This window comes from Dendropsophus ebraccatus, chromosome 9 (assembly GCF_027789765.1).
Source record: "Dendropsophus ebraccatus isolate aDenEbr1 chromosome 9, aDenEbr1.pat, whole genome shotgun sequence".
Classification (NCBI taxonomy): domain Eukaryota; kingdom Metazoa; phylum Chordata; class Amphibia; order Anura; family Hylidae; genus Dendropsophus; species Dendropsophus ebraccatus.
Genome location: NC_091462.1, coordinates 97,272,345 through 97,300,288, shown reverse-complemented (window position 1 = coordinate 97,300,288; position 27,944 = coordinate 97,272,345). Strand labels below are relative to the sequence as shown.

General features: G+C 45.5%; 1 protein-coding gene across 2 annotated transcripts; it reads right to left on the bottom strand.

Annotated features, from left to right (window-relative positions):
- Positions 1-4,053: 4,053 nt before the first annotated feature.
- On the bottom strand, positions 4,054-27,944 carry RAB40C (RAB40C, member RAS oncogene family). 2 transcript variants are annotated; one of them, XM_069983940.1, is made up of 7 exons: positions 27,743-27,944; positions 19,068-19,379; positions 11,712-11,772; positions 10,557-10,617; positions 10,340-10,417; positions 8,854-9,076; positions 4,054-8,751 (listed from the first exon to the last, which is right to left on the bottom strand). In XM_069983940.1, the coding sequence occupies exons 2-7, from the start codon at positions 19,207-19,209 to the stop codon at positions 8,456-8,458; spliced, it is 861 nt and encodes a 286-aa protein (XP_069840041.1). In that variant the 5' UTR covers positions 19,210-19,379; positions 27,743-27,944; the 3' UTR covers positions 4,054-8,455. The 2 variants fall into 2 exon arrangements, with proteins under 2 accessions (XP_069840041.1, XP_069840042.1); XM_069983941.1 differs by lacking the exon at positions 27,743-27,944 and adding an exon at positions 19,517-19,593.

Below are 27,944 nucleotides of genomic sequence, written 5' to 3'. Positions count from 1 at the left end.
GAACACCACCAGTTCTATTACAAACAAACCAATAGTGGGCTGGTGGAGTAGTATATGTCTTTGAGGAGACTGCCAAACTACTACAGTGGTGCCTTGGATTATGAGCATAATTTGTTCCATGACTGTGCCTGTAAGGTATATGGATTCTTACAAGCCATGCAATGTCCTAATGGAAAAAATATGCAAAGTAGCTTCTCTCCAGAAGGAAAAGAACTTGCTATACTGTGCCATCTATTGATCCTTTAAGGCCCTAAAACATGACTGGGGATAAACCTGCGGCTCTCCAGCTGTTGGAAAGCTACAATTCCCGCCATGCCTACCCAGCTAAACCAAATTTTTGGTTGTCCAGGCATGATGGGAATTGTAGTTTTACCGCAGCAGGAGGACGAGAATTTTACACCACCGCTGTAGGGCAAGTTATTTTCCATCTGGAGAAGAGCTACTTGTCCATACTTTTTCCCATAAAGCATTGCATGTCTTGCCAGTTTGGCAGTCTCCTCAAAGAGGCACACTATTACTATTCTGCCAGTACCACATTAAAAGTCACCCAATAGCCAATCAGTACCTTACTCTGTACAGATGAGGGGTAAGAACCCCGAAACAGTTGTCTACAGTTGGGTAACCTCCTTTTTGGGAAACATTCGGGTTTGGCATATATTCCCTAACCATGTGTTAAGGTCTTTAAAGGGGTACTCCAATATTGGGTAAAATATAAACACGCTGCAGTAGCATATAGCATTACTTACCTGTTTGCCCCAGTTCTGAAACAAACAAAACAATTTATTTTGTGGTTGTACTTTCTGGTTGAACAGTTGTTCAGTACTAAAATTCCCAGAATGCACTGCATTTCCCTCAGCTGCTGATCACACTCCTCTGCCCCAGCACTCCAGCCCAAAGTTGTTGCAGAACATCTAATTTCACTGCAGACAAGCTCCAGCCAAGCCTCCTGTGACATCAGATGATGATGCGTTGTCCTGGGAGAGAGGGAGGAGCCAGGGAGCTGTAGACAATACACATTGTGTAGCTCTTATTTTCCATTTCCTGTCATTGGCGAAACCAATACTATTAGTGATAACACTATATCAAAAAGTTATATACCTAAGGGGTGATAATTTTATTTAAATATAATTTTCCAAAACCAGAATACCCCTTTTAAGAGTTGGCCATTGATGTGAATGGACGCTACCTCCAGCAGGTGGCACTGTAGAGTCATTTTTTTTAATTCTGAAAATGAGCTACTGGCATAAATAAACCAATATAGAGACATCAAGGCTTTACTGGGATTGGCGGTCTATGATTGCGATATCCTCAATCTCTCAATCCAACCAGCCGATTGGCCTGATATAGCGAGTAATAATAATAGTAATAATTTATGGGTTGTTATACTCATGAAGCAACAGCTTTTAATAGAAAGACAAAGCCATCTTCTCCATCTGCGTCTATTACGAGGCGGTGACAGATAGAAGATTTGTTTGCCATCCTAGACGTCTCATTTTCACAGGGAGACGGATTTATGTTCCATTAAGTCTGTGGGCGCAAAGTCGTCCAAGGCGGTCCCATCTGTTTACCTCGCTGAGGTCTGCGGAGTGACTGCAAACAAAGGCGTCCTCACTACCCCACACACCCTGGCCTGCTAATAGCGAGGGCGGCCATGACACAGCCATTAGCAGACCCCAGCTGTGGCCCTACATAAGTATCTGGTCTACAATCCATGGGGACAGTGACATCATGTGGTCGGACATCTCATACACTCCATACATGTGGGCTTAGGGGGAAGACAGGGTCCCGACAAGGGAATTTGGGGTCAAAGGTGTAAATTTAGGGAAAGACAATGATTGATGGGGATGTCAGACTGAAAAGCAAACTCATTTCAATAATAATCACATATTGGTGGGTGGGTGGGGTCGGAAGACCCCTAAATACAGGTACATATTTTATATACTGCTTTGTTTAATGCAGTTGCCCATCATACCCGGCCCTGACCCCACGGAGTGGATGACAAAGCCTTGTGAATTCAGCATGAAAGGAATAAAAGCAGCTTCATAGATGGGAGCATTAAGGGGGCGGGTAGGGAATTCCATAGAAGAATGGCAAAAATGGGGGAAAAGTCCTGGAGGCGTTTATGTGAACAAGCCGTGTGAGTGGCCGAGAATAGTCCGTCATTGTTGGACGCCTGGTAGGGTGTAGGAAGGTATTTAAGCTTACTCTATAGATGAGTGGCGAGATTTTATATTATATAGTCACCAGCATGAAATCCAGAGGAGTTTGGAGCAGGGGAATCAGAAAGGGGAAAGAAGGGATGCAGTACTACATCTGAACAGCAGGGGGTCTATACCAAACCCTTTCATAATGAACCGATGCAGGGCTACTCCTTCTGTAAGGAGGATTAAAGGGGTAATACATTGAAAATCTTTTTCTTTTAAATCAACTGGTTTCTACAAGTTATATAGATTTGTAATTTACTTCTAATTAAAAATCTTAAATCGTTCCATACTTATCAGCTACTGTATGTTCTGCAGGAAATGTTGTTTTCTTTCCAGTCTCACACAGTGCTCTCTGCTGCCATCTCTGTCCATGTCAGGAACTGTCCAGAGCAGCGGCAAATAAATCTCCATAGAAAACCTCTCCTGCTCTGGACAGTTCCTGACATGGACAGAGGTGGCAGCAGACAGCACTTTGTCAGACTGGAAAGAATAGACCACTTCCTGCAGGACATACAGCAGCTGATAAGTATAGGAAGATCATTTTAATAACCAATAGACCTTTTTCAATAAGGACCTCACTCCCTTCAGGGAGAAGGACCAAGCACAGATTCCAAACTCTATGTCCTGCTGAAGGAATGTGACTGCCCCAACCACATTTTTACTTCAGCCAAATGACTTCCACTTTTACAAGCCTATTAAACAGGTATAGATTATGCTTAGAGCTCAAATGTCAGAGGTGGTGCTGAACCACAGCATGCATGCCTTCTCCCTCCCCCACCTGTCCTGCATCATTATGTACTGAACTTGACACTGAGCCATGCATGCCAGTCAAGGCACGGAGGAGTGGAGGAGGGAGCTGTACATGCTGCAGCTGGTCTGACTTCTGACACCCCTGCCGACCAACTTAAAGATGATGAGGAACATTTGTCACAGCCTCCAATTAAAGGGAATCTGTCAGCTCTATCATGCTCAAGGAGACATTACTGAACCTCAGCATGTATGCATGCTTTCTCCCTCCCCCACCCTTCCTTGTCTTTACTGACTGACATGCATGGCTTGGTGCTGCAAGCCAAGCACTGTACATCAATCAGGTACAGCAGGGAGTGTAGGGGAGAGATGAGGCATGCATTCTGCAGTTCAATACTACCTCTGGATGCATGTTGCATGTGTCCAATATTAACAGTGACAGCTCTATAGAATTAAAGTTACTTTTTCCATGCATCTCCCTGAAATCAACATTTAGCGCCTCCACAATTCATTCAATTATTGCTAAGTGTAATAGGGCCCTAAGGCAGCATGGACATCATTAGTGATGTCCGTGCAGCCCTTGCCTTTAGTATAAAATAATAAAGTAATAACTCACCATACCACATTCGCAAGTGTCCTCAGAGGCCTTCCCAGTGTCTGTAGCTCTGCCTTCTCAGCACTGACAGGCCGCAGGCTGCTTAGCCAGTCACTGGCAGAGACAGGTCGCGGGCTGTGATTGGCTGAGCAGCCTGCGGCCTGTCAGTGCAGAGAAAGAGAAGGCAGAGCTGCAGACACTGGGAAGGCCTCTGAGGATACCTGGGAACGTGGTAAGGTGATATATTACTTTATTATTTTATACTAAAGGCAAGGGCTGCATTGACATCACTAACAATGTCCGTGCAGCCCTTGCTGCACGGTAATCGGCCTGTATAATTGCTCAGTAAACAAGCACAGATTTAGCAGATCAGGGCTTGTTTACAGTTTATGATCGGGCCGTCTAATTTCTGGCCCTTTATAGTAACACACTGATGTGAATTTAGCAAAACTCCTGCCATGTAGAAAGTAGAACTACAGACCTCTAAGAAACTCCACATACACCGGCTTTATTTTACACAGGGGTTTAATTTATTTAGAAAAAAAATATATATATATCATGTTTTCACAGTTGGATAGTTCAGCCCTATACCATACAGGGGGCAGAGCAGGAATGCTAGACTGGCAAGGAGCAGCAGTAACTAGAAGAAACAAGTCATGGCTCAAATTAGGTTTCCAATCCATCATTTGAGCCTTTACTAATCTTCTATCCGAGCTAAAGATTGGAGGTAGGCAATGTGCAATATATTTACCTCTCCGGCAATGGTGGCACTATATGTCCTAGGATGCCCTCCTGCGTGAGTGGCTGGTCGGGCATGCTGGACATATAGATGGGCATCAACCTGAGAGCAACAGGTTACCTAAGCCTGATATAAATGATGCATATGAATGATCTCACCCATCAAATGCTATAAGATTACCGAAAACTAAGAGACAAAGCAGGGGATGGGAGGTCTACTCCTATGCCAAACCCAATGTCCACAGCCTGTGATATCAGACACATATGGATGGATAGTATCTGGAGATATGGGACAGTCTCCAGGGAATTCTCTACATTAACCCTCCGCATTCTGGAATGACACAATGAAGGAAGATGTTAGACCTTAGCTGTGAGGAGGATTTATTGCTCCTTCAGTTATTCGATAATACACAGAAAGGTGATGGTAACCCCAGACTAAAGGGGGGAAGCAAAGAAGGGGTGCACAGTGATAAGATGGTATAGACAAAGACTGATGGTAGAGGGTGGAAGGAGTGAGGGGGCAAAGCCATTAGTGTTTTCAACCCAACTCGGATGCATCTCCAAACAGTGGAAAAAATATGTAACCCACAATGCAAACCACATGAAGAACCTAAAAGGGGGTATACCAAGTCAAAAGTTATCCCCCTATCAACATGACAGTGATCGATCAGCCACCCAATCACAAAAACAGAGGTCAGTAGTCCACCAAGTGACTGAGGCCGCTGTGTACAACCACTACTCCCTTCACTGTGGCGCTAATGAACATCATTCAGTGAAGTAGTAGCTGAGCACACGCACTGTCACCACATCCACTTGGGGCATCACGGACCTTCCTCATCATCGGTGGGAATGCCAACAGTTGGACTGCTAGATGCCCCATGGATAGGGAATAACCTGTCTTTTTGGGATACCCCCTTTTAAAGAAGAAACCAGCCATGTTTTTCCAGTATCATACAAATCGCTTTAAGTAGTTCTAAAGCATACGCTCGGATAGAAGGACTCACGCTGGTTTTACACACGGCAGTTTGTGCCAAAGCCAGAAGTGGATTCCAATAGGATGGGAAATATAAAGGGAGGACTTGTACTTCGGTTTCCTGTTGGATCCACTTCTGGTTTTGGAACAAAAACTGCCGTGTGCTAAACCGGCATCATACATGGAACTGCCTCCCGACCACCCACCATGCACAGCATCCCTCCACAAATCATGCAGGACAGATGAGAATCAACGACCAAGGCACGCATTAGGATTGTAAAGTCACATTGGGCACACAAAGTTATAGCTAGTACCCCTTCCCTGACCTATAGGAACAGTGTCTGGTGGCTGAGCACCCACAGAAACATATTCAGCCAAGTTGGAAATAGTTTTTGGCTGACAAAAACGTTACAATTCAGTATGAGACTGAAAACGGGAGCTTCCCCTTCATGAAGGTTTGCATGGTGCGGAAAGCATTGACTAAATATATATGTATGACCTGTAATCTGCATGCACTATGGGACATACAAGATCAGCTTTCATACCATCAACATTTCTCCTATGAAAAGATGACGACTGCAGATATTCAAAACCCTATGGGAAAAAAAATAATCGATACCAGTCTGGCAGCAAATATAAAACATGGGATTTAGGAAGTGAGGGTTGTAGTTTTGCAGCAAGCAAATAGGAAAAAGTGGGGTTGTCACTTTCTTCACCCATTACAACCAGATTCCAGTTATCCAATTGGTTGATTTCCCTGTCACCAACACCTCTAACTTTTAACTTAATTTTTTTTTTTTAACTTTTAAAACCTGACTGGAGTCGCCCTTTAAATTTCATCCTCCCCCTACAAATCATGGGGACAGCCATTTTGTAAAAATTCATTATTGTCGGTCACACATCTCTCTGCGTAAACAGGGGATGTGCAGCCAACAGCAATATATGCAAATGGCGGCAGGGATTATTCGTGCAGCCCGGTAGCGTGATTGATCATGAAGGTGCAGCAAAAGAGCGTCAATCCCAATAACCGGTGCTTGCCTGCGTCCTTGCATGGCGCCGCATCAGGACCCTAACCTGGAGAGGTTACAGCTTCTTAATGACAGACAAGCGCATTCTCATGCTTTACAAGATGGCTGCCCCCAGCACTGCAGACTGGCCCGCTTTTATAACCTATTCTTCATCTATCTGTCATTGACAGCACTTTCATTTACACCCTGAGTTACAGAAAGAGGCTAATATACCCAGAATCATTTTCTGGTGAGAATAATTTAGTTTGGTTTGCAGTAACTACTGCGCACAAGCTTTGGGGGAGTGATATGGAAGAGCCTGTGTATGAGGGCCCGGGGATGCCCGATTTCTCAGCAGTATTGCTGGCATTCTGCAAAGAGTCTTCTTGCCAGTAACAAGCTTCATAGACGGACAACTGGAGCGCTAAACAATTCAATGGACAGCAGGGTAATAAAATCAGGGGAACATGTGAATAAGCAGTCAGGTGACTTCTAATAACACACATTGGGGTACATCCAAAGTCACTGACTACCCCAAGCCTGTTGCCTACTTCGTAATCTCATCCTTTACAGCAGCGTTACCTAACCTGTGGTTCTCCGTCTGTTAGGCCTCATGCACACTGAGCAAAAGGCGAGGAATTGAAGAGGAATCCGCTCTTAAATTCTGCTTGAAATTCCTCCCGTAAAAGAATGAACAGAGCAATGTCTCATTGTGTTCAATGGGATTTCCGCTCCGTTGTTCACACTGCAGAATTTCCAAGCAGAATTTTCTGCCGCAGATCTGCTTTCCGCCTCAGGGTATGTGCACACTGAGGAAAAGGCGAGGAATTCAGCTTGAAATTCAGCTTGAAATTCCTCCCGTAAAATATGTACAGAGCAAAGTCCCATTGTGTTCAATGGGTTTTCTGCTCTGTTGTTCACACTGCAGAATTTCCGAGCAGAATTTTCTGCTGTAGATCTGCTAGAGGAATCCTATAGAAGTCAATGGGGGGCTTAAATTCTGCTTGAATTCTGCCTGAAAACTTTCAGCTACAATTCCTCGAGAATTGCTCAGTGTGCACATACCCTAAAGTAGTAACATGTCACTACTTTTGGCAGAAGCTGCTAGAGGAATCCTATAGAAGTCAATGGGGCTTGAATTCTGCTTGAATTCCACTTGCATTCTGCTTGAAATCTGCTCAAATTCAGCTCCTATTCTGCCAGAGCAGAGCAGTGTGCATGAGCCCTTACAAAGACACAGCTCCCAGCCTTTGGCTGTCAGGGCATGCTGGGAGTTGTAGTTGTGCAACAGCTGGAGAAACACAGGTTCCATCTGGAAAGAATACGATGGAACAGCGCAATGCAAGGAAAGATGTTCTATAAGCATTTACTCATGTCCGGAACCTCGGCAAGGCCAGATGTCAGCATTCCCATGAACCCCTGAATTATACCTCTGCTGTGTGCAAGCCAGGCCCCAAATCAACAGGGGACATGTCATATATAAGAAGGTGGCAAGCCAACGTGGTGCTGAACGTTTCTTACGTTGCTTATAGAGAAGGTCTTCATCCAAAAACGCTGAGGTAGAATTTACGGAATTTTCCTTTATGTCTCATAAACAGGTAAAATAGGGCCCAGCCGCACTTGTGTGCCCTGCTGGCAGCCATATTGTGCATACAAAAGGAAGCCATTACTGAAGGTGACATGACGCTTGCCATACATACACACACTCCTGTTAATGTTGAGTCTACGGCTCTGAATGACTGGTTCATGTGGGGTACTGCAAATTTATATCATGTTAATAAAAAGATCTACGACAAATGATCCATGTTGGTCCCTGCCATAAAGGTGTGTAAAAAGATTATTTACAGCATGATACAGAAGGGGCGTATAGTCAGGCATTACATTTATAAAAAAGTGAGGTGTCAGTTATGATATACTTATAAATAAAGGGGGGTTTCCTTTAGCACAGTGCACGTCTGCGGGAGTGAGGCACGTCCATCATGCAGTGTTTTTTGTAGGATGGGTTGGGTGGTGACTGAGCAACAGATGAATGACCTCTTCTAGGGTCATCTACTCCTGACGCTCTTAAAACAGGGCACCTAAGTCCATGCTGATGCCAACTACAGGCTCTCCCGGCCGGATCGCCAGAAGCTTTACCGACGTGGTAGGGTTTATTGCCTTTAGCAGCCTCACGTTTGCCAGATCCCCGCGGCTAGGAAATCTTACAGTTGCTTCTCGAGCAGTTCTGTGGAGGGCTCTGAGGAGGCCGAATAGACTTTGATCGCTTGAGGCTGTTTCCTTTGCTTCCCCCACTGCTGCCGGCCGCTCCGCCGCTGCCGCCAGCCACAGAATAAGATCGTCCGTGCATCATCACAGCATTCATTCCGTTGGCCATAGAAAATGATTTGAGGTGGCTCTTGATAGCTACTGGAAGGGGAAGCTTATCGATGAGATGTACAGGGGTGCAGGAGACTATCGCCCGGCAACACAAATCCTGCAAGCTGAATACTAAAGGGAAGGAAAAGAGTCATGTAAGAAACATGCCATTATGTTTTATTCCAATTTTCAACCCATCTTATACCCCAAATCCTCCACTCAGGTGACACTGACCCCTGTTTGGTCTCCAGATCTTCTCCATGCCATGCCTCATCAGCACTATCCGAGACAGTTCTGTAAAGGACTCCGTCACGTTGAAGTTACATAGCGGGCTGACCTCAAAAAACGTCATTCCATTCTTCTCTGCATAGGCCCGGGCCTGCTCGGTGGGTACTTGCCTTTTAAAGGCCAAGTGGAGTCTATTTCCCACTAATATACGGGGGACGCCAGGAGCGTGCTGGAAAACAGAAGATATGAATAGTTGATGAATTCACGTGTAGGTGGAGCACGCAGGTGGGGAGGGGAATAAGGCTCTGCAGGCGCCAAATGTTACCAGGACATTGTGGATGCGGTTAGTATAGATTTCCCTTAGTTTGATATACAGTACGTTTTGCTCTCCATCTAATTTAAGGTGAAATACACGTTGAATCATCCCCCTCTTGGAGGCTAACAAGTATGGAACGAATTGTTAGTCTCCAGGAGGGGGATAATTTAATATGTATTTTACCTGACAGAATAACCCTAAAAAGTCCCTAGAATTGCTTTAGTAATATCACCATTAGTTCACACGTACAGGATCCGCAGCAGAAAATCCGCTGTGTGATCCAGTACGTGTGAAAGTACCCTTAGGGTGCGTTCACACTGAGCAAAATCAGCAGAATTCCGCATCTCTATGGGAGGGCTCACATGCCTTCGACATGCCAATTCTTTGAGCGGAGAGCTCCCATAGACAAGCTACTGGACACTGAGGCAGGCGGGATTCCGTCAATTTAGCTCAGTGTGAACATACCCTTAATGTGCAGGTATCATGCCATTAATCCTCCGACATGTTATGGTGACATGTGAGAATTTGTAATGATGGTGGCTCAGGTGCTAAGACCCTCACCTTGCCTTATTTCTGCTCTGCGCACCTACGGAAGTTTAAAGGGGTGGTTCACCAAATATTTGCCAGAGATTTGTAATTTACTTCTATTAAAAAAAACAAAAAAAAAAACAAAAAAAACAAACAAACAAACATGTTTTCCAGTACTTATCAGCTGCTGTATGTCCTGCAAGAAGTGGTGTATTCTTTCCAGGCTGGACAGTGGGATAGGTTTTCTATGGGGAGGTGGCAGCAAAAAGCACTGTGTCAGACTGGAAAGAATACGCCACATCCTGCAGGACATACAGCAGCTGATAAGTATGGGAAGACTGGAGATTTTTTTAATAGGTAAAGTACAAATCTCTGGCACTTTTTGACACCAGTCGATTTGAAAGAAAAATTTTTGTGAACTACCCCTTTAAGTGACTGGTATACGGATTCACACTATGGGCCCTTTTGCAAGTCACTATACCACTCACTTTATCTTCCCAAACTATGCAGGGCAGAAATGGAGTTGAGCACTTCTGCCCCTTCATTCTAGTGATCAGTAGGGGTCTCGGCACCGTTTGACATGTCAGAAGTCTGATGAAATGATACGTACACATTTCCTTAGCAAAAGAATCCAACAATGCAGCATACCTCATCGATCTCTTTGATCCATCGGTCTATTCCATCAAAGGACCATCGATTGGTGATATCATAAACCAGGAGGATACCCTGCAATAATAGAAAGAGCAAACCTCAGACAGATGATAGAACACTACAGTCTATCGCTGGATCTATGTCCATCACCATCCAAATGCTGAATGATCAAGCTTCGGCCTACTGAGCGAGCCTGACAGGAGAAGGTTCTTACCTGAGCTCCTCTGGAGTAAGAACGGAAGATGGTGCAAAACCTTCCCTGGCCGGACGTGTCCCTGAAGAAAAAGCAAACCACAATAGGTCAACAGAGAAGGCAAAGGTCCCCATCATCCATACATTAGATTGGTGAGCAGCATCTAAATATCTGGTGGTGCGATACCACAATTTTCCTATATGGCCGCGGTTTTAATATAAGAAAATAGATTATTGACTAGCGAAAATGTAAAGATGAGAAGGAAAACTGAATGGTGGCCAAGGGGCAGAGCGAAAGGTTCCCAGACACGTCTAAGGGTGGGTTCACACGTAACTGATCCGCAGCGGATTTATATTGAAATCCGCTGTGGATCCCTTCATTGTCACTTTCAATAGGCTTACATGCTCATAGCGGAATTGTGATATGTAAGAGGCAGCCCCTTTAACCCCCCGTGGACCGATGCATACATCGGTCCACTCTCCAGCTGGAATTCTGGATGCCGCGCTCAGCCAATCAGCTGATGCTGACATACTCACAGTGGGATATGCATCCCGCTGCGAGTTTGTCTGCCCATAGAGTGTACACAGCAGGGATCTGCGTTATGAACGCTGCGAGTTGGTACGTGTGAAGCTACCCGGGGGCTGGGTTCACACTATGTATATTTGAGGCTGTATTTGGTCCTCATGTCAGGTCCTCATAGCAACCAAAACCAGGAGTGGATTGAAAACACAGAAAGGATCTGTTCACACAATGTTGAAACTGAGTGGATGGCCGCCATATAACAGTAAATAACTGTCATTATTTCAATACCACAGCCGTTGTTTTAAAATAACAGCAAATATTTGCCATTAAATGATGGCCATCCACTCAATTACAACATTATGTGAACAGAGCCTTTCTGTGTTTTCAATCCACTCCTGGTTTTGGTTGCTATACAGCCTCACAAATACAGCCTCAAATATACATAGTGTGAACCCAGCCTTATGGTGTAAATTGTGTTTCTTGTTCTCTATTCGAAATAGAAAATCTTTTCACTGAAAACACCAACATTTCTGCTTCTAAAGACTTTGTCGACAATGTGCCCAGGTAGGAGAGGAAGGAAACATGTCTGCATTCAGTTTCCATACAAAGTGTGAACAGGGATCTAGGTCTCTACATCTTGTCATCTTCTCTTACCACAACTCAAGCTTCACCCGTCTGCCGTCTAGAAGGATAGTAGTAGTTTTGTAGTCAATACCTGAAAAGTAGAAAAAACTAATTAGTCAGTGTGGTAAGCAAGAGAAAAGATTTATCCGGGATCCCATGAAGAACCCATTTCTGTTCTGTAAAGTCCATGACTACATTGACAGGCTACTTTTGTTTTTTTGTGGACTGTATATTAGTGTTAAAACTTTCAGTCCACGTACCGCAAAAATGCATCTGTAATGCGTCCGTATTTTCTGCGACTCTATAGTGGAAAGTACTTGATGCCACTAGTTACAATTACAGATCCGTATTTCCCGGATGTTACCTCCACAAATTAGGGGGGATCCTATAGACTTCTATTAGTGTGATGCAATTGCAGTCTGCGCTAGGACATGTCAGTATTATTTTTGCGGCATGGATCACGGCCAAAATACGGATGTGTGAATAAGGCCATAGAAACCTATTGGACTGTACTTTGTACTTAATTATGGAAAAATACAGACATGTGAATGATGTATAAAAAGTGTATGGGCTCCTTAAAGGGGGTTATCCAGTGCTACAAAAACACTTTCTTCCAGAGACAGCCTCACTCTTGTCTCCAGCTTGGCTGGGGTTTTGCTGCTCAGTTCCATTGAAGTGAATGGAGCTTAATTGCAAACCGCACCTGAACTGGAGACAAGAGTCGTGTTGTCTCTGAAAGAAAGTGGCCATGTTTTTGTAGCACTGGAAAACCCCTTTAAGACTAAAGTCTGCTGCTGGTATATGAGGGCCTCCTGACTTTTCACTGACAGATGACGTCTGTGAAGAGAAGGGTTGAGTGTGATGGATTTTCACTGCTTAACCCTTTTGTTCTTAGAAGGATAAGGCTGGGTTTACATCTATCCGACGTTTTGTGACAAACGTTGCCACAACTGGTGGCAGAAATGCATCAGTAGTCCTATCTTTTTTTTACATTAAAAACCAAGGACATATGGCAGAAAGCAGCAAGCAGCGTACTGACATACGGCGTGTCCGGTCATCTGGCAGCACTATTAACACGCTAGGTGCTTTAAACAGTCCCACTGAAATGAATGGGATCAGTTCACAGGAAAAAAAAAATGCTGCCACATCGCCTGGTGAAGGTAAATCCGGCCTTAGTCGGCACCAGAGCTGCTTATGGATACGGTCCATGGCAAGCTTGCTCATCTCTACAAGAGCATTCCTAGAAGCGCTCATTCACGCTCATTCTTGGCCTGTGTAAAAGTGCCAGAGACCAGCCAACAAGCGGACATTTGCTTGCTGATCCGATCTTTTGTGCAGCCGGTAAAATCACCGTTATCAGCCGCACATCCCTATGTCTAAACAGGAAACGTGCAGCCGATAACAATGTAACTTTAATGGATGCATGAACGATGCAGTGATTGTTTGTGTGGCCCGGCCACGGGATTAATAATAACTTGTAAAACCACTGCATGTGAGTTGATCTTGCTGATCGACACTTGTTTGCTGTCAAACGGCCACAAAAAAATGGCCCCTAAGAGACCACTCACCCATCTCCTGCTACATCTATATTTCCTATATATCCAATGAGTAAAATGGGCATCAGTAAAGCTTGATCTGCAATTACGTGGCCAATGAAAACAGCCCTGCAAACCTAGGCCCCTGTCTGCCATCACCTCCCTATTCAGCTGCTTGCCCTCGCTCTTTTTATATACGTCAATTATTGATAAACCAGATCTTGAGGATGAAGGGCTCTTGAAAGGCAAAGCTTTTCCTGCTATTAATAAATGCCGGGCCCTCCTGCCTCCCGTCACGTGTGTGCGGTTTGCTTTCCTACATTATGGTCATCATCAATTATTTAGAGAGTACAAACAGTTCAGAGAGCTGCCGGCCCGTGTTACCAAACAGCTGAAAACAAGCACTGATGGATGCCGCTCCGCTCATAACGCATGGGCCGCAGGAGAATTACAGGGATACAACCACTCCTAAGCCTCCCATCCTAGGATGACCTAAAAATGGAAGGATAAGCGGCCACCAGACATTGCAACTCATCCTTTTCAGGGTTTTTTTTTTTTTTACATACCATACCAGTGCAGAGGATTCCAATAGAATTCAGTAGAAATGGCCTGGAAAAAAATCTAATATGCACACAGTGTGACCGCTTTTGGATCTGCTGAAAAGCAAATGGGGAACAAAAAGCGTATAGGGGCCGAAACAATGACCTACCCTCCAGCTCAGCAATCTGGTACCCAACCTGATCGGAGCATTGTACCGAAATAAAGGTAAAGGGGGACTGTGCCTTTAAGAGAAGGAAGCACGCTGACAGCTATAAAACGTGCAGTGACCCCGGCATAGGCTTTCATCTCTATAAGGAGGGGAAGACATATGCTGCTGGTTTATGGCAATAGTAGCACCTAAGTGATGTTAGTATAATCCCTGTTGTAGCTTTTCCTTTGACACCGATGCACTTTCTTAAGCAGTAAATGTTCTTAAGCACAACAACCGTACAGGTTCATTATGGGGGTGAGGAAATCCTAGACACGACCCAGCTTCAGATCAGTGTCCGGCATAGGAAAACCTTACAACCCAAATCACCTTCACAGAAATCGCCTTAAAGGGTTAAAGATGTAAGGAACTTGCTCAGAGAACCATGGTGATCTATAAACCCAAACAAGAAGAAAAATCTAGGTTTATGTAATCAGGTATATGGGGATAAGCAGCTGCTGGACAGCTCCATTGACGCTTATCGCTCCCTGGACAATGGGAAACTTCAGTTCTTCTGATCCCGGTTTGACAGCAGAAATCATAAGGATATTACAGACAATAGACGCTATATAAACCTCATCTATGGTCAACATCGAATTACACAGACCCTCCATTACTACACAAGACCCCACAGAGCTAACACAGTGGTCACCTGTATCAGCAGTACTGCTTACAATGACTGGGTATGGCTGGAATTGTTCCAGAATGTGTGCACAAAGGCGATGCATGTGCTTTTTTTCCCTTCCTTTTTCTTTTATTTTACGCAACAACAAAAATAGAAAATCGGAGCCAATACCCAATAAAGGGGGGGGGGGGGGGGGTGGAGTCTAACAGCAGTGAATCTGGAGCAAACAGCAACAACTTTTCCCTTGAAAATAAAGCAGATTTCACACTGCATTAGTGGCATCTGTCGCACACAGGATCCCATGGTATACAGCATGCTTCTTACTATATCCGGGAGACTTACCCTGGGGCTGGGTTTACTCAAGTGTATTACATGCAGCAGTAATACAGATGCAAGCCCGAGCCTGACTGGGGGTCATCAGCCTGGAAGCAGTCCCTGTAACAGGACCGTGTAAAACCAAAAGGGTCCGGCCGTACACCGCAGAGGGATCACAGCTTTTGGTGCCTATGGATGAGATTTTTTTTAAAGTCCCTTCAACTTCCCGGTCACTGTAATCGCTGCAGATTTTCTGCACAGGAATTCCATGTGGAATAACCAGAGCAAATACATCCCACATGTGACCCTTCCCTCATGGCGGCCATACATCTTAGACGACTGTCAGCTGAACACTCCCGTTTTCTCCATATGTCGTCAATGTGGGGAGGTGAATGAACCGCTGCCAGACACTTCTGGCTGGGACTTATCTTCCTTGAGAACAAAGCATCAGGCTATCAGAGGTAAAGTCAGGAGAGCCCTATATGCATGAAATACAAAGGGAATAGATACAGCTCACCATGTCGGCTGGATATCACCTGTGCACGGCCCCGCTGCGTGGAGGCAGCAACCCAGAATGAAGGCAAGGAAAAGGGGAACGGTCCAGCAACTTGGTGACATATCAATGTAAATGTATTTATTAAAGTAAAACTGCACACTCCATATATCCACATCTGACCACCATTGCGTTTCAGGCACGTTATGTCATGGTTAGAGATGAGCGAACCTGGAGCATGCTCGAGTCGATCTGAACCCGAACTTTCGGCATTTGATTAGGGGTGGCTGCTGAACTTGGATAAAGCCCTAAGGCTATGTGGGAATCATGGATATAGTCATTGGCTGTATCCATGTTTTCCAGACAACCTTAGAGCTTTATCCAAGTTCAGCAGCCACCGCTAATCATATACCGAATGATCGGGTTCGGATCGACTCGAACCCGATTCGCTAATGTCTAGTCATGGTAGGTCCACATGCAATGATTAAGGGCCTGTGTGCCTGAAACGCGTCAGAGTTCAGATGTGGATATATATGGAGTGTGAGGCTTTATTAAGACGTTTGGATGGATATTTCACCAAACTGTTGGATCTTTCTCCTTTTCCTAAAATAGTCGGCCACTCCTGTTGAAATTGGTGTGTCCAGCCAACATATGTCCAAAGTGTACGGTGCCCCCCAGGTACAGCATCATGCCTGTAACCAACTTTACATGGGAAGACGTTCATCTGCGTCCTGTGACTGAAACTTCCTCCAGGTCCATGCCTGCAATAACCTGTAAGTAGTAGAGTCATAGGGAGCTGGAAATATTCAGCTTTCTCAGACTCCTGAATATTTGTCCATCACTAGCCCTCCATTCAGGAGCCTGGGAAAGTAGATGGCTGGCTACACAGAGGATGGCATAGCTGTATACAGACATGAGAGCTGCTGGTAATACTCTAAATAATGTATATATTGTATTGTAATGGACCTGAAGGCCTCCCCTCACCCCCCGCATCTTATGATCCATCATCAGCACTGCTTTGCTCTCCAAGTCATTTCCCAGAAGCCATTAGGGGTAGAACCAGTATTTCCAATCATGCAAATGGCTTTTCCTGCAGAGCCCCGTGAGTAATACTATCCTCCGAATAGCGGGGAAAGAAGATCTTTCAGCCCAGGGAAAACTTGGCTGCAGCTTTGCTACAGAGAATAAAACTTTATTAACCATTTAGGTTGCAAAACAACCACCAGCTCTTCAGCTGGACGGCAGCTTCTCCTACCTATAAAGTCTGTGGTATCAGACTGGCGATGACTAAGAAAGGCGACTGCCATTTCCGATTTTTAACAACCTGCCATGTGTATTTTTATACCTGTGTGTGCAGCAGGTTGCTATTGTTCTTTACGCACCACGGGGTGTGAGCCGGACCAGAGAACAAATGATCTGCGGCCTTGTGACAGCATTGGAAAAAAACTGGTCTGACTCACATCCCGAGGGGAATCTCATGTGAGAAAAACACTAACGGGTGGAGAGGAATCTCATTTTTAGGAATAAGCGTCAACCATGGGAAAGTCAGAAAATGTGAGTGACTGTATGGCCAACATAACATTGTCACAAAAAAAAAAATCAGAGATAGCGATTTCCGCCATTGCAGAGTGTAAAACACATGACCCATTTACACTATTAACAGTTTGGGGTCATATACTCATATGTCTCAGATATTATAGACTGCGATGCTGACGCAATGCTTGTATGTAGGAGGCCTGACAGCTAGTGACCATAGCGCTGGTGAGGGATCCAGGAAAGAACATGTGGAGGAAACCTCTACACTCCACCATAACCCGCTAGCCTGGTTGCACAGACTGCTTGGCATATGATCTCTTGTAATGGCCAATAAACATAAGTATCCTGGTGTCCAACGTACAGGCACGCTCCTCCATCGAGACTAACATATAACAGGGGATCCTCTTTGACACGTGGTGAGCCCTTACCTGTGGCTCACATGTGGTTTCAAGACTACAACTCCCAACATGCCCTGACAGCTAAAGGCTGGGAGTTGTAGTTCAGTAGGATGGGGGATTACAGGTTAGAATGTTTCATGAAGCGATAACATAGGACTAGTATACGCCATTACTATAAGGGTGGGATATGACCTCTTAGAGAGAAGGGCAGCTGATTTAGCACAGTGTCTCCTACTTTCATGGGCTTTTAAAGCAATTGCATATCCAATGAAGGGTGATAGGAATGCCCCTTTAAAGAACTCTCAAATGCACAGCCCCTCCATAAAACAATGTGTAAGAAAAGCTATGATCCAGAAAGTAAAGGGACAAAACCAAAGTTTCTCACACCTCCATCTGTTGTGTGGCTTCACATACTCTATTGCTCCCTGTTATCACTCACATAATATAGTGCTGCTTAATGTGACGACTGAAAGGACGCCCAGAGAGATTCAGGTCCCCATTATAACTACTATATGTCACTTGTGTGCACAATCCTTAGCATATATAGGTGTGAATGGTAGAAGGTTGTCTACACACATTAGATATTTGCTGGCCAAACCTTCGGATCGGACATGGTGGATTTCAACTAACTGATCCTTTTGTTCTCAGAGAGAGATGCTGCCATAGGAGCCTAGCAGTGACTTAACTACTCTTGTTCCTTCAGAACACATAAGCGTATGGGGGGGGGGGGGGGGGGGGGGGGGAGTCACGTAGGAGAGCTGCTGGCCAAAAAACACTAACACATCGCTGTACAAGGCTTCTTCAAGGTTATAACTTATGCAGGGTGCAAAGAAAACTGTGTGCTCAGACTATAAGGACAGGCTGCGTAGATTATTTTTACCCATAAAAATCCACAATTCTGCATGTAAATTTAGGTAATGTTCACACTGCAATAGACCATAAAGTATATACAATGGAAGATACTTCTGATAAACAGACCAAAGGACATGTGAACTAAGCTAGGAGGGACGCAAGCCCTGGACGGGGAGAGGAACTGCTGGGCTACAGAGATGTCTGAATTACAAAGAGATCAATAAACAAGAGTGCCAATTACACCGGAGCGGTGACTCCGCGTCTGAGGGCAGCCAGCGGAGGCAGGGCTGAGAAACTGGTTGGATTGGAGTCAGAGGCATGGAGGCAGGGTGAGAATCTGAAAACCTGAGCCGCCAATGGTTCATAGTCTCTCAAAACAAGGAAATCAAGGGGCGGACTGAACATGTTACTTTTACCTGCAGATCAGGATCAGTGCCGCAGTATAAACATGGAGAGGGGAAAACACTGCCGTCCTGCCGAAAGTTCCCAACCCCCAACTTGTTTCCATGAACAGAAGAAAGGTGAGCAAACATTGCAAATGCAGCACAGCTCATCTGAGGTGAAGACAATAACCCCCCCCCCCCTTCCATTGGGGGGAAAAAAAACAAACAAAAGGGACGGGAGCGTTTTAGCCCGCCACGCCCCCTATGTGTTAGGGACCCTCATACCCTATCACTTACTTTGGTTGGGAAATCTCTATATACAATAAAGGTGCAGTATACAAGTGCATATAGCTAAGGACAGAATCAGGAAGCCCTAATCCAGCATAATGCTGTCATACCGGTAAAAACAACCCATATTTCAACAAAGCCAAAAGGGGGAGTCTGTGTTCATTGGGGGTCCCAGCAGTAAGCAGTGATGTGTCTTACTTGCTATACTCTTACCATTACTATAGGAGTAAGGGGACTCCGAAGCTCCGTCCTGCAAACTCTCCAAGATCTCTCCCTTTCCGACATCGCTATCTCCCACCAGCAAAAATTTCAGGAGGTAGTCGTAGCTCTTCACAGGGCTGCCCTGGGTGCCCATTATACCCCCTTCAGGAGGCAAACGGCATGTCAGGCTCCTCCGAATCGTCCTTTTGCCGGGAGCTGTCAACCAAAGATGTCTGGGAAAGGCTTCTATACACTGCAGATGGGATGTGCGCTTCACTACCGCCTCATCTAAATATCCCAGAGAGACCGGGCGGGGAAGAGATCCTGGAAAACAGAAGGCAAGAACTTAGAACATATCCATACATGATACAAGTATACTAAATATGTCAGACAATCAGATACTAATGCATACTATAAGACGTACTAATACATCAGATCACACCCTGGGTATATGTATTTACCAATGTTATCCCAGCTACCGGACCCTTGGACTATGGGATAGCTGGCCCTCCGTCCATCCTCATCCCCCGGTTATAGAGCATAAAAGGCTATTCTTCCCATCAGGAGGCAGAATGATGAAGGGAGAGGTACAGCGGCGTCCTCCAATGGCAGAGCAGCAGGGCTGCAGCCACTCCTTGGCAGGGGAGCGGATTACAGAACTATTTGCATGAAGAGCAAAACACAGGCAGATGGCTCCGCATCTTAACCCCTGCATGGCTGCCACAACCAGCTACGGGTCTGTACAAAGCAATAGGACGCATAGCACTCCGGCATCGAGGCTGTTAACCCATTGACAGCCAAAAGAAAAAAAAAAAGGCACGCAGTAAGCCTTTATATAAAAAACCATGAGCAGACTCAAAGCCCATAAGAGTGAGTCAATCGATGGACTCTCATTGTCATTCCCTCCTGTTTTAGTGTATGGAAAGAAGGGGGGTGTATTCTTGTGCATCCTGCCGGCAGGGTGGGAGGGGACGCAGCCCACCTGCCTCCCCGACCCCAGACAAAGCAAACATACACAACAAGGCAAACACCATCACAAAGAGCGGGGCAACATAGTACTATACACATCATCTTCCATTACACCAGAATAAATGCATTTAACACCTTAAATCCTGGTCTGATATAGACAGGCCCCCACAGACTTTGTCCTCAGGATATAGGGGGTCCATCTGTTGGGAGATAGTGGTCCCGGCAGGAGAAGTAGCCATGCAGAGATGATCACTCTCTATTTCAAAGGAGGATTAAAACAATCGACATATGCCATTCACTTTAATAGAGCGTGATGGCTTTTCCGCAAGGGACTGGACCCCCACTGTCCTCCCTATGGTCAAACATTATGTATACGAGAACGCTGTACACACAGAACAGGCAGAACTGGTTCCTGAGGTATTTCCATACACAATCACTTTCCATTGCAGGTATGCATGACGGCGGTGTGTCACCTCTCTACAAGGTGATAGTCACTAACATACTGATATATAACTAGCCCTCCAAATATGACTCATATCGGCCACACATATATGTGAATTAAGGAGAAGGTCCATTTAAATGTGTATTTGTCAGCACTGTTACACACGGACATGAGCGAGATGCGGCATATGGCCAGTGCAGCAACAGACATATGGACCCAAAGGGAGGATCTGGCAAACAATAGTCCTGGAACAAAGAATCGCTGTGGCCGGTGTTAATAGGAAGTCAGGATGTGGCAGCTAATCTGCTGTTTTGACAACAAGGATGACGTCCCCATGTGACGGCTTTATAGACACTCTCTGGCTTAGATTTCCATTGGAGTTAATAGAAGGGGGGAGGGGGGGCCTTCCCTGTTTAGGATCCAAGAGTGGCTACAAAGAGCAAGGAACTGTCCTGCCCGGTAACAAACAGGCATCTTACAGAGAAACCCTTTAAATTGTATCTGGCTAGATATTATTCCTGATTTTACCAGGATTGGGTAGGGGGCAGCCAGCCCTGATTTATGTGCAGGAGGGGGTCTAGGCCTATCTATCTCATTATATATATATATATATATATATATATATATATATATATATATATATATATATATATATATATATATATATACATACACTATCTCTCTCTCATATCTATCTATCTATCTCATATCTACCTACCTACCCTGTGGACACCACTGACAACACCCCTCTATTGGCCACAATATGCAATATACATCTCCTAATTTATAGCCCTCATACACCGTCCAGGACCTCACATGTTTCCTCTGACAGATGACACCAGGGTTAGCAGGATCAGACTTGCCGAGTTTCAACACTTGATGCTCTCATTCTCAAGGGAGATAAGCCGCCGCCAGAGGGATCTTTCAGCAGCTTATTCCCATATCCCTACTGACAAGGTATGAGCGCTCAGCCAAACTGAATGTGAACATGTGTGGAATCGGGAGCAAAGGATGACAACTATAGAAGGGGTCAGGGCACCTTAAAGGGGCTCCCCAAAAGTAAAAATTATCTCCTATACACAGGATAGATGATCACTGAACATGAACATCATGTCATCCAAGTGAATAGGAGGGCAGAACATGCTCATCTACGGCTTTATTGATTCTCTATGGAGCTTCAGACCATGCTGGTGCTGAAGGTGGTCGAGCACGTGCGCTGCTGCTCCATTCACCCAGTTATCTGGATTGTGGGGGTACTAGTGGCCAGAGCTGTACTTATCTGCTAGATATCCCCTGTCCTGTGGACTTTTAAAGCGTAACTGTCATGTTTTTTTTTTTTTTTTTTATTGCAGTAGTATAAGCGATTTTAAGAAATTCTGTAATAGGTTTCATCAGCCAAAAAAGCCTCCTTCTGTACTCAAGAAGCAATCTCCCAGCCTCCCCCCCTGACTTCTTATCTGTGCATTATCAGGCAAACACGTCTTCATTACAGAGAAGCCAGTGAAGACGGGTTCTGCTCTCTCCATTGTAAGCCTATGAAGGGGGGAGGGGCCGAGGGAGATGAGGGAGCAGGAAGAGGAGACATGAAGGTCAGCTGTTTGTAGACTCTCTGGGCACCTAAAACGCTAAATTCAGGTGTCATAAAGGTCAGTGCTTATCTATGAACTTACTGAGAGAAGATTGCAGGGTGTTGTGCTGTGCAGGACTGCTCCGTGCTCAGTCACTCCTAACAGCCCCTCCCCTCTCCATAGCCACATAATGGAGACAGAAATCCTGCTTCATCTGATGTGAGGGGGAGGCTGGAAGGTTGCTTTTTCAGTCCAGAAGGAAACTCTTTAATGGTGCGTTCACACCTACAGGATCTGCAGCTGATTTTCTGCAGCAGATTTCATTTAAATAACTGAACACAGCATCAAATCTGCACCATCAAATCTGCTGCGGATCCTGTAGGTGTGAATGTACCCTTAAGGTGCCCACACACCATTAACGCACGCACAATTCAGGGGAGCGTGCACTTGTTCCGAATGGGGAGAAGGGTATAAGCTGTTACCTTAACCCCTTAACGACATCGGGCGTAAATTTACGTCCTCGCGCCCTAGTACTTAACGCATCAGTTAACGCATCAGTTAACGCATCAGTTAACGCATCAGTTAACGCATCAGTTAACGCATCAGTTAACGCATCAGTTAACGCATCAGTTAACGCATCAGTTAACGCATCAGTTAACGCATCAGTTAACGCATCAGTTAACGCATCAGTTAACGCATCAGTTAACGCATCAGTTAACGCATCAGTTAACGCATCAGTTAACGCATCAGTTAACGCATCAGTTAACGCATCAGTTAACGCATCAGTTAACGCATCAGTTAACGCATCAGTTAACGCATCAGTTAACGCATCAGTTAACGCATCAGTTAACGCATCAGTTAACTTAACGCATCAGTTAACTTAACGCATCAGTTAACTTAACGCATCAGTTAACTTAACGCATCAGTTAACTTAACGCATCAGTTAACTTAACGCATCAGTTAACTTAACGCATCAGTTAACTTAACGCATCAGTTAACTTAACGCATCAGTTAACGCCCGATGTTTCCCCGATCGCTGTGTGATCGCACACAGCGATCGGGGAAGATGGCCTGCTATAAATCATAGCAGGCCATCTTAGCTTCTCGGCACGGGGGGTGGTTAACACCCCCTGTGCTTACGATCGCCGCTACTGGCTGATCAATTCAGATCAGCCAATAGCGGCGATCGGAACCTTTCCGGGTCATCAGTGACCCGGAAAAAATGGCGGTCGGTGCCGTCCTCGGACGGCACCGACCGCCATTACTGTAAAAAGTAATGGTGGTCATGGTGCCACCGGCCCGATCGCCGTGAACGGCCGGCTGTTCACGGCGATCGGGCCAGTGGCACGGCGATCAGAGTCCACAAAAATAGTAAATACCTGCTCTGGACGCCTCAGCTAGGTAGCTGAGGGGTCCAGAGCAGGTATTTGTACATTACTCACCTGTCCCGGGGTCCTGATCGGCGTCTTCCGGGTTCGCGGCGTCCTCAGTCTTTTCGTCGGGTCTTTGGCTATTTCCGGCGGTCCCCATCGGCTTTTTTTCGGCTCCAGCCTCGTCTTTTTCCGGATTTTGCGCTCTGCTGCCCTCTAGCGGCTGATATGTGTAATACACTTAGCAGCTACAGGGATGTTCAGAATGTAGAAAAAGTTCTTCTTTTTCTATTTTCTGCACCCTATCGCCGCTGAGAGTTGATCAGCATCGCACGAAAGTGCGCTGCTAATCAGCAACTCCTCCTTTTTGGCGCAGGGTGTTTTTTTTCTATATTCTACTGTCACGGTCTGCTGATAGGTGCCGCACATAAGTGCGGCATTTATCAGCAACTCCTTTGTTGGCGTAGGTTTTTTTTTATACTTACTGTAAAAAAACACGTAAAAACACTACATTACACCACACTACATTGAATAAAGTTTGACACTACACCACTACGTACCCCATATACCAATCCCCGTATAAAGATGGCCCCCAGGGTGTTTTCGGCGTCAGAGGGATACATTATTATTGCCTCCGACACCGAAACAGCCAGTGAGGATGAATGGGAGGGATCCTTCTTTCCTCCATTCATCATCCTCATCATCCAGTGACGTGTCTGGGGGGTAGCGTAGCGTACGCTGCCCCCCAGACACGTCTTTTCCGCCAGTACCGTCCCAATAAGAGATCACGGTATGAAATTCTACAAACTCTGTGAGAGTACCTCAGGGTACACTTACAGATTTAGGGTACGTGCACACTGCGGAATGGCGAAGGATAACCCTTTGTGCATTCTGCAGCTGGCACCCGCCGGCGGACTAATGCGGGCGCGTGTCTTCACCCGTGTCATAGACTCCAATCTATGCATTGGCGGATTCCATCATCCATCCAAAGAATGAACACGTTGGACGGAGAGCGGAATCCGCCCGTGCATAGAATGGAGTCTATGACACGGGTGGAGACACGCGCCCGCATTAGTCCGCCGGTGGGTGCCAGCTGTGGAATGCAGGAAGGGTTATCTGTCGAGATTCCGCAGTGTGCACGTACCCTTAGAGTGTATGTAGGAAGGGACCCCCGAATCCAGCCCCAGATGCCCCCTCCCCCCCATCCTCCGAACAAGTGGGAAGATCGTGCGGGAACTGATCTTCCCATTGCTGGATAAAGGTTACCACCTGTACGGGGATAACTTTTATACCAGCACCCCCCTCTTCCGGTCCCTCGCTGCCCGAGCTACTGTAGCTTGCGGCACGATGCGAAAATATCAGAAGCAGTAATAAAGCCCTAATATTTAGCAGCCATGGAGCGGACCCAGCGCTTCTGGATATGAAGGACCCCGTATCGCACCAGGACAACATTTTCCAGGTGACGTCCCCCACACTGGAAAACAGGAGACCCCAGAAGAAGTGCAGTGTGGCGTAACAGGGGGATCAGAAAGGACGCCATTTTCCAGTGTGACACCTGTCCTGATCACCCCAGCCTCTGCATACTGGATCGCTTCAAGGCGTACTACACGTCATCGGAGTTCTACATTATCTAAATTCTGTCCCTTATTCCTATTTCAGGGGTCACGTTGATCCAGGGATTATTCTGATTGCCATTATGGAGTCGGGAAGGAATTTTTTCCCTGTGATGAGGCTACTGTTGTCTGCCTTACGAGGGTTTTTTGCCTTCCTCTGGATCAACACAGATTGAGTTTGATGGACACCTTATAAACCAATAATTGGCCTAATACCCCCAAATAAATTAATAATTGTCCCTTTTCCCCAGCTAAATAGGTATGGCCGCCATTTCCATTAGAGGATGCCATGATGCAATTACAAAGCCTCTGTGCTGCCAGGACAGTAGAAACCCCCCACAAGTGACCCCATTCTGGAAACTACACCCCATAAGGAATCTAACAAGGGGGGCAGCGGGGATATGGCCCCCTGGTGACGGCCACATTTGGGACGTGAAAATGAAAAAAATGGTATTTTTTCTTTTCTCGGCACATGTTCTACGTAAGTGCCCGTCACCAATATGCCCACATGTGGGGTATTTTCGTACTCAGGGGAAACTACCCTACACATTTTGTGTTCATTTTCTTTTTTAACCCCTTGTGGAAATAGAAAAAATCAAGGCTAGACCAACATTTAGTGTAATTTTTGTAAAATTTTTACTCTTAAATCATTAATCTTGTCATGATTTTTTTCATTTTCACAAGAGGCTAAAAGATAAAAAAAAAAAAAACACTAAATGTGTAGCGCAATTTCCCCTGAGTACGGAAATACCCCACATGTGGACATAAAGCGCCATGCGGGTGCAGGGTAAGCCTCCGAAGGGAAGGAGCGCCATTTGGTTTTTGAAGGCTGGATTTGGATGGAATGGATTTCGAGGGGCCATGTTGCATTTAAAAGGCCCCTGTGTTGCCAAGACAGTTGAAACCACCCACAAGTGACCCCATTATGGAAACTACACCCCTCAAGGAATGTAACAAGGGGTGTAGTGAGCATATGGACCCCACTGGTGACGGGCACAAATGTGGAACAATGCGGCGTGAAAATGAAATATTACATTTTTTACACTATAATGTTGGTTTAGCCTTGAATTTTCACAAGGGGTTAAAAGATAAAAAAAACACAAAATGTGTAGAGCAATTCCCCCTGAGTCCGTAAAACATGTGGACATAAAGCGCCATGTGGGTGCAGAGCAAGCCTCCGAAGGGAAGGATGCTCACCGCACCCCTTGTTACATTCCTTGAGGGGTGTAGTTTTCTAAATGGTGTCCCTTTAGGGGTGTTTTTTAGGTTTTGGCACCCCAGAGCCTCTGCCAACCTGAAGTGGTACAGTCAAAAATGACCAAATATAACGGAGGCATTGAAATTCACTAGGCGCTCCTTTATATCTGAGGCTTGTGGTTGCGTCAAATAGCGCAATAGGGCCACATATGGGGTATTTCTATAAACTGCAGAAACGGGGCAATCAATATTGGGGTGCATTTCTCTGGTAATAGGTTTATAATTATGAAAAATATTGGATTACAATAAAATCTCTGCACAGAAAATTAAAATTTTCAAATTTCTTACACACTTAGCTTTTATTTCTGTGACTCCCCTAAAGGGTTAAAACACTTTCTGGATGTGCTTTTGCAGAGTGTGGGGGGTGCAGTTTCTGAAATGGGGTGCTTTGTGGGGCTTTCTAACATACAGGCCCCTCAAATACTCTTTAAACCTGAACAGGTCCCTAAAAATATCTGATTTTGAAATTTTACTGAAAATTTGGAAATTTGCTGCTAATGTTTTAAGCTTCCTATTGTCTAAAAAAAATGAAAGATTGTTTAATAAATACTGCCGTCATAAAGTAGACATGTTGCTAATGCTATTTAATATATAATTTATGTGGTATAACCACTTTCTGTATACGCAAAGAAGTTTCAAAGTTGGAAAAATGCATTTTTTCATGTTATTTGGGGTTTTTTCATAAAGATTCATTATGAGTATCGACTCCAATTTACCAGAAATGTAAAGTACAATATGTCACGAGAAAACAATCTCAGAATCAGCCGGATAGGTAAAAGCATCCCGAAGTTATTAATGAATAAAGTGACACTGGTCATATTCATAAAATTTGTCATTAAGGCCATTTCAGGCTCTGTCCTTAAGGGGTTAAAGCACTCAATGACTGGGCCATAAAGGAAAAGGTGCAGCTGACAGGTTACCATGATGCTGGGAGTTGTAGTCTCACACCAGTGCTCAGCAACCAGCACACTACAATCCCGAGCAGGACAGGACAAAGCATGCTGGGAGTTGTAGTCTCATACCAGTGCTCAGCAACCAGGACACTAAAACCACTAGAAGGACAGGACAAAGCATGCTGGGAGTTGTAGTCTCACACCAGTGCTCAGTAACCAGCACACTACATCCCCTAGTAGGACAGGACAAAGCATGCTGGGAGTTGTAGTCTCACACCAGTGCTCAGCTAGCAGGACAGGACAAAGCATGCTGGGAGTTGTAGTCTCATACCAGTGCTCAGCAACCAGGACACTACATCCCCTAGTAGGACAGGACAAAGCATGCTGGGAGTTGTAGTCTCACACCAGTGCTCAGCCAGCAGGACAGGACAAAGCATGCTGGGAGTTGTAGTCTCACAAGTCCCGGCAGCTCCAGGTTAGTAAGGTCAGGGCTCCACACTACAACCAGACAGACAGCTATGGCATAGGAAGTGTAGACATGCCGGATGCTCCATGGAGTAACTGACGGAACTCACCGACAAGACTCCCATGCAGGAGGCCTGACACCGGGGACACAACCTAGGCGAGTGTCGGGCTGCGGCCTTCCCTGCACACACGGTCCTCGGGACACAGTACCGCCTGTAGCGGAGTGCCGGGGCTCAGAGTGCGGCACAGCTCCGGGGACGAGCAGGCCCAGATCATCAGTCACAGCTTTAGCGCTCCAATCTACCTTCGCCT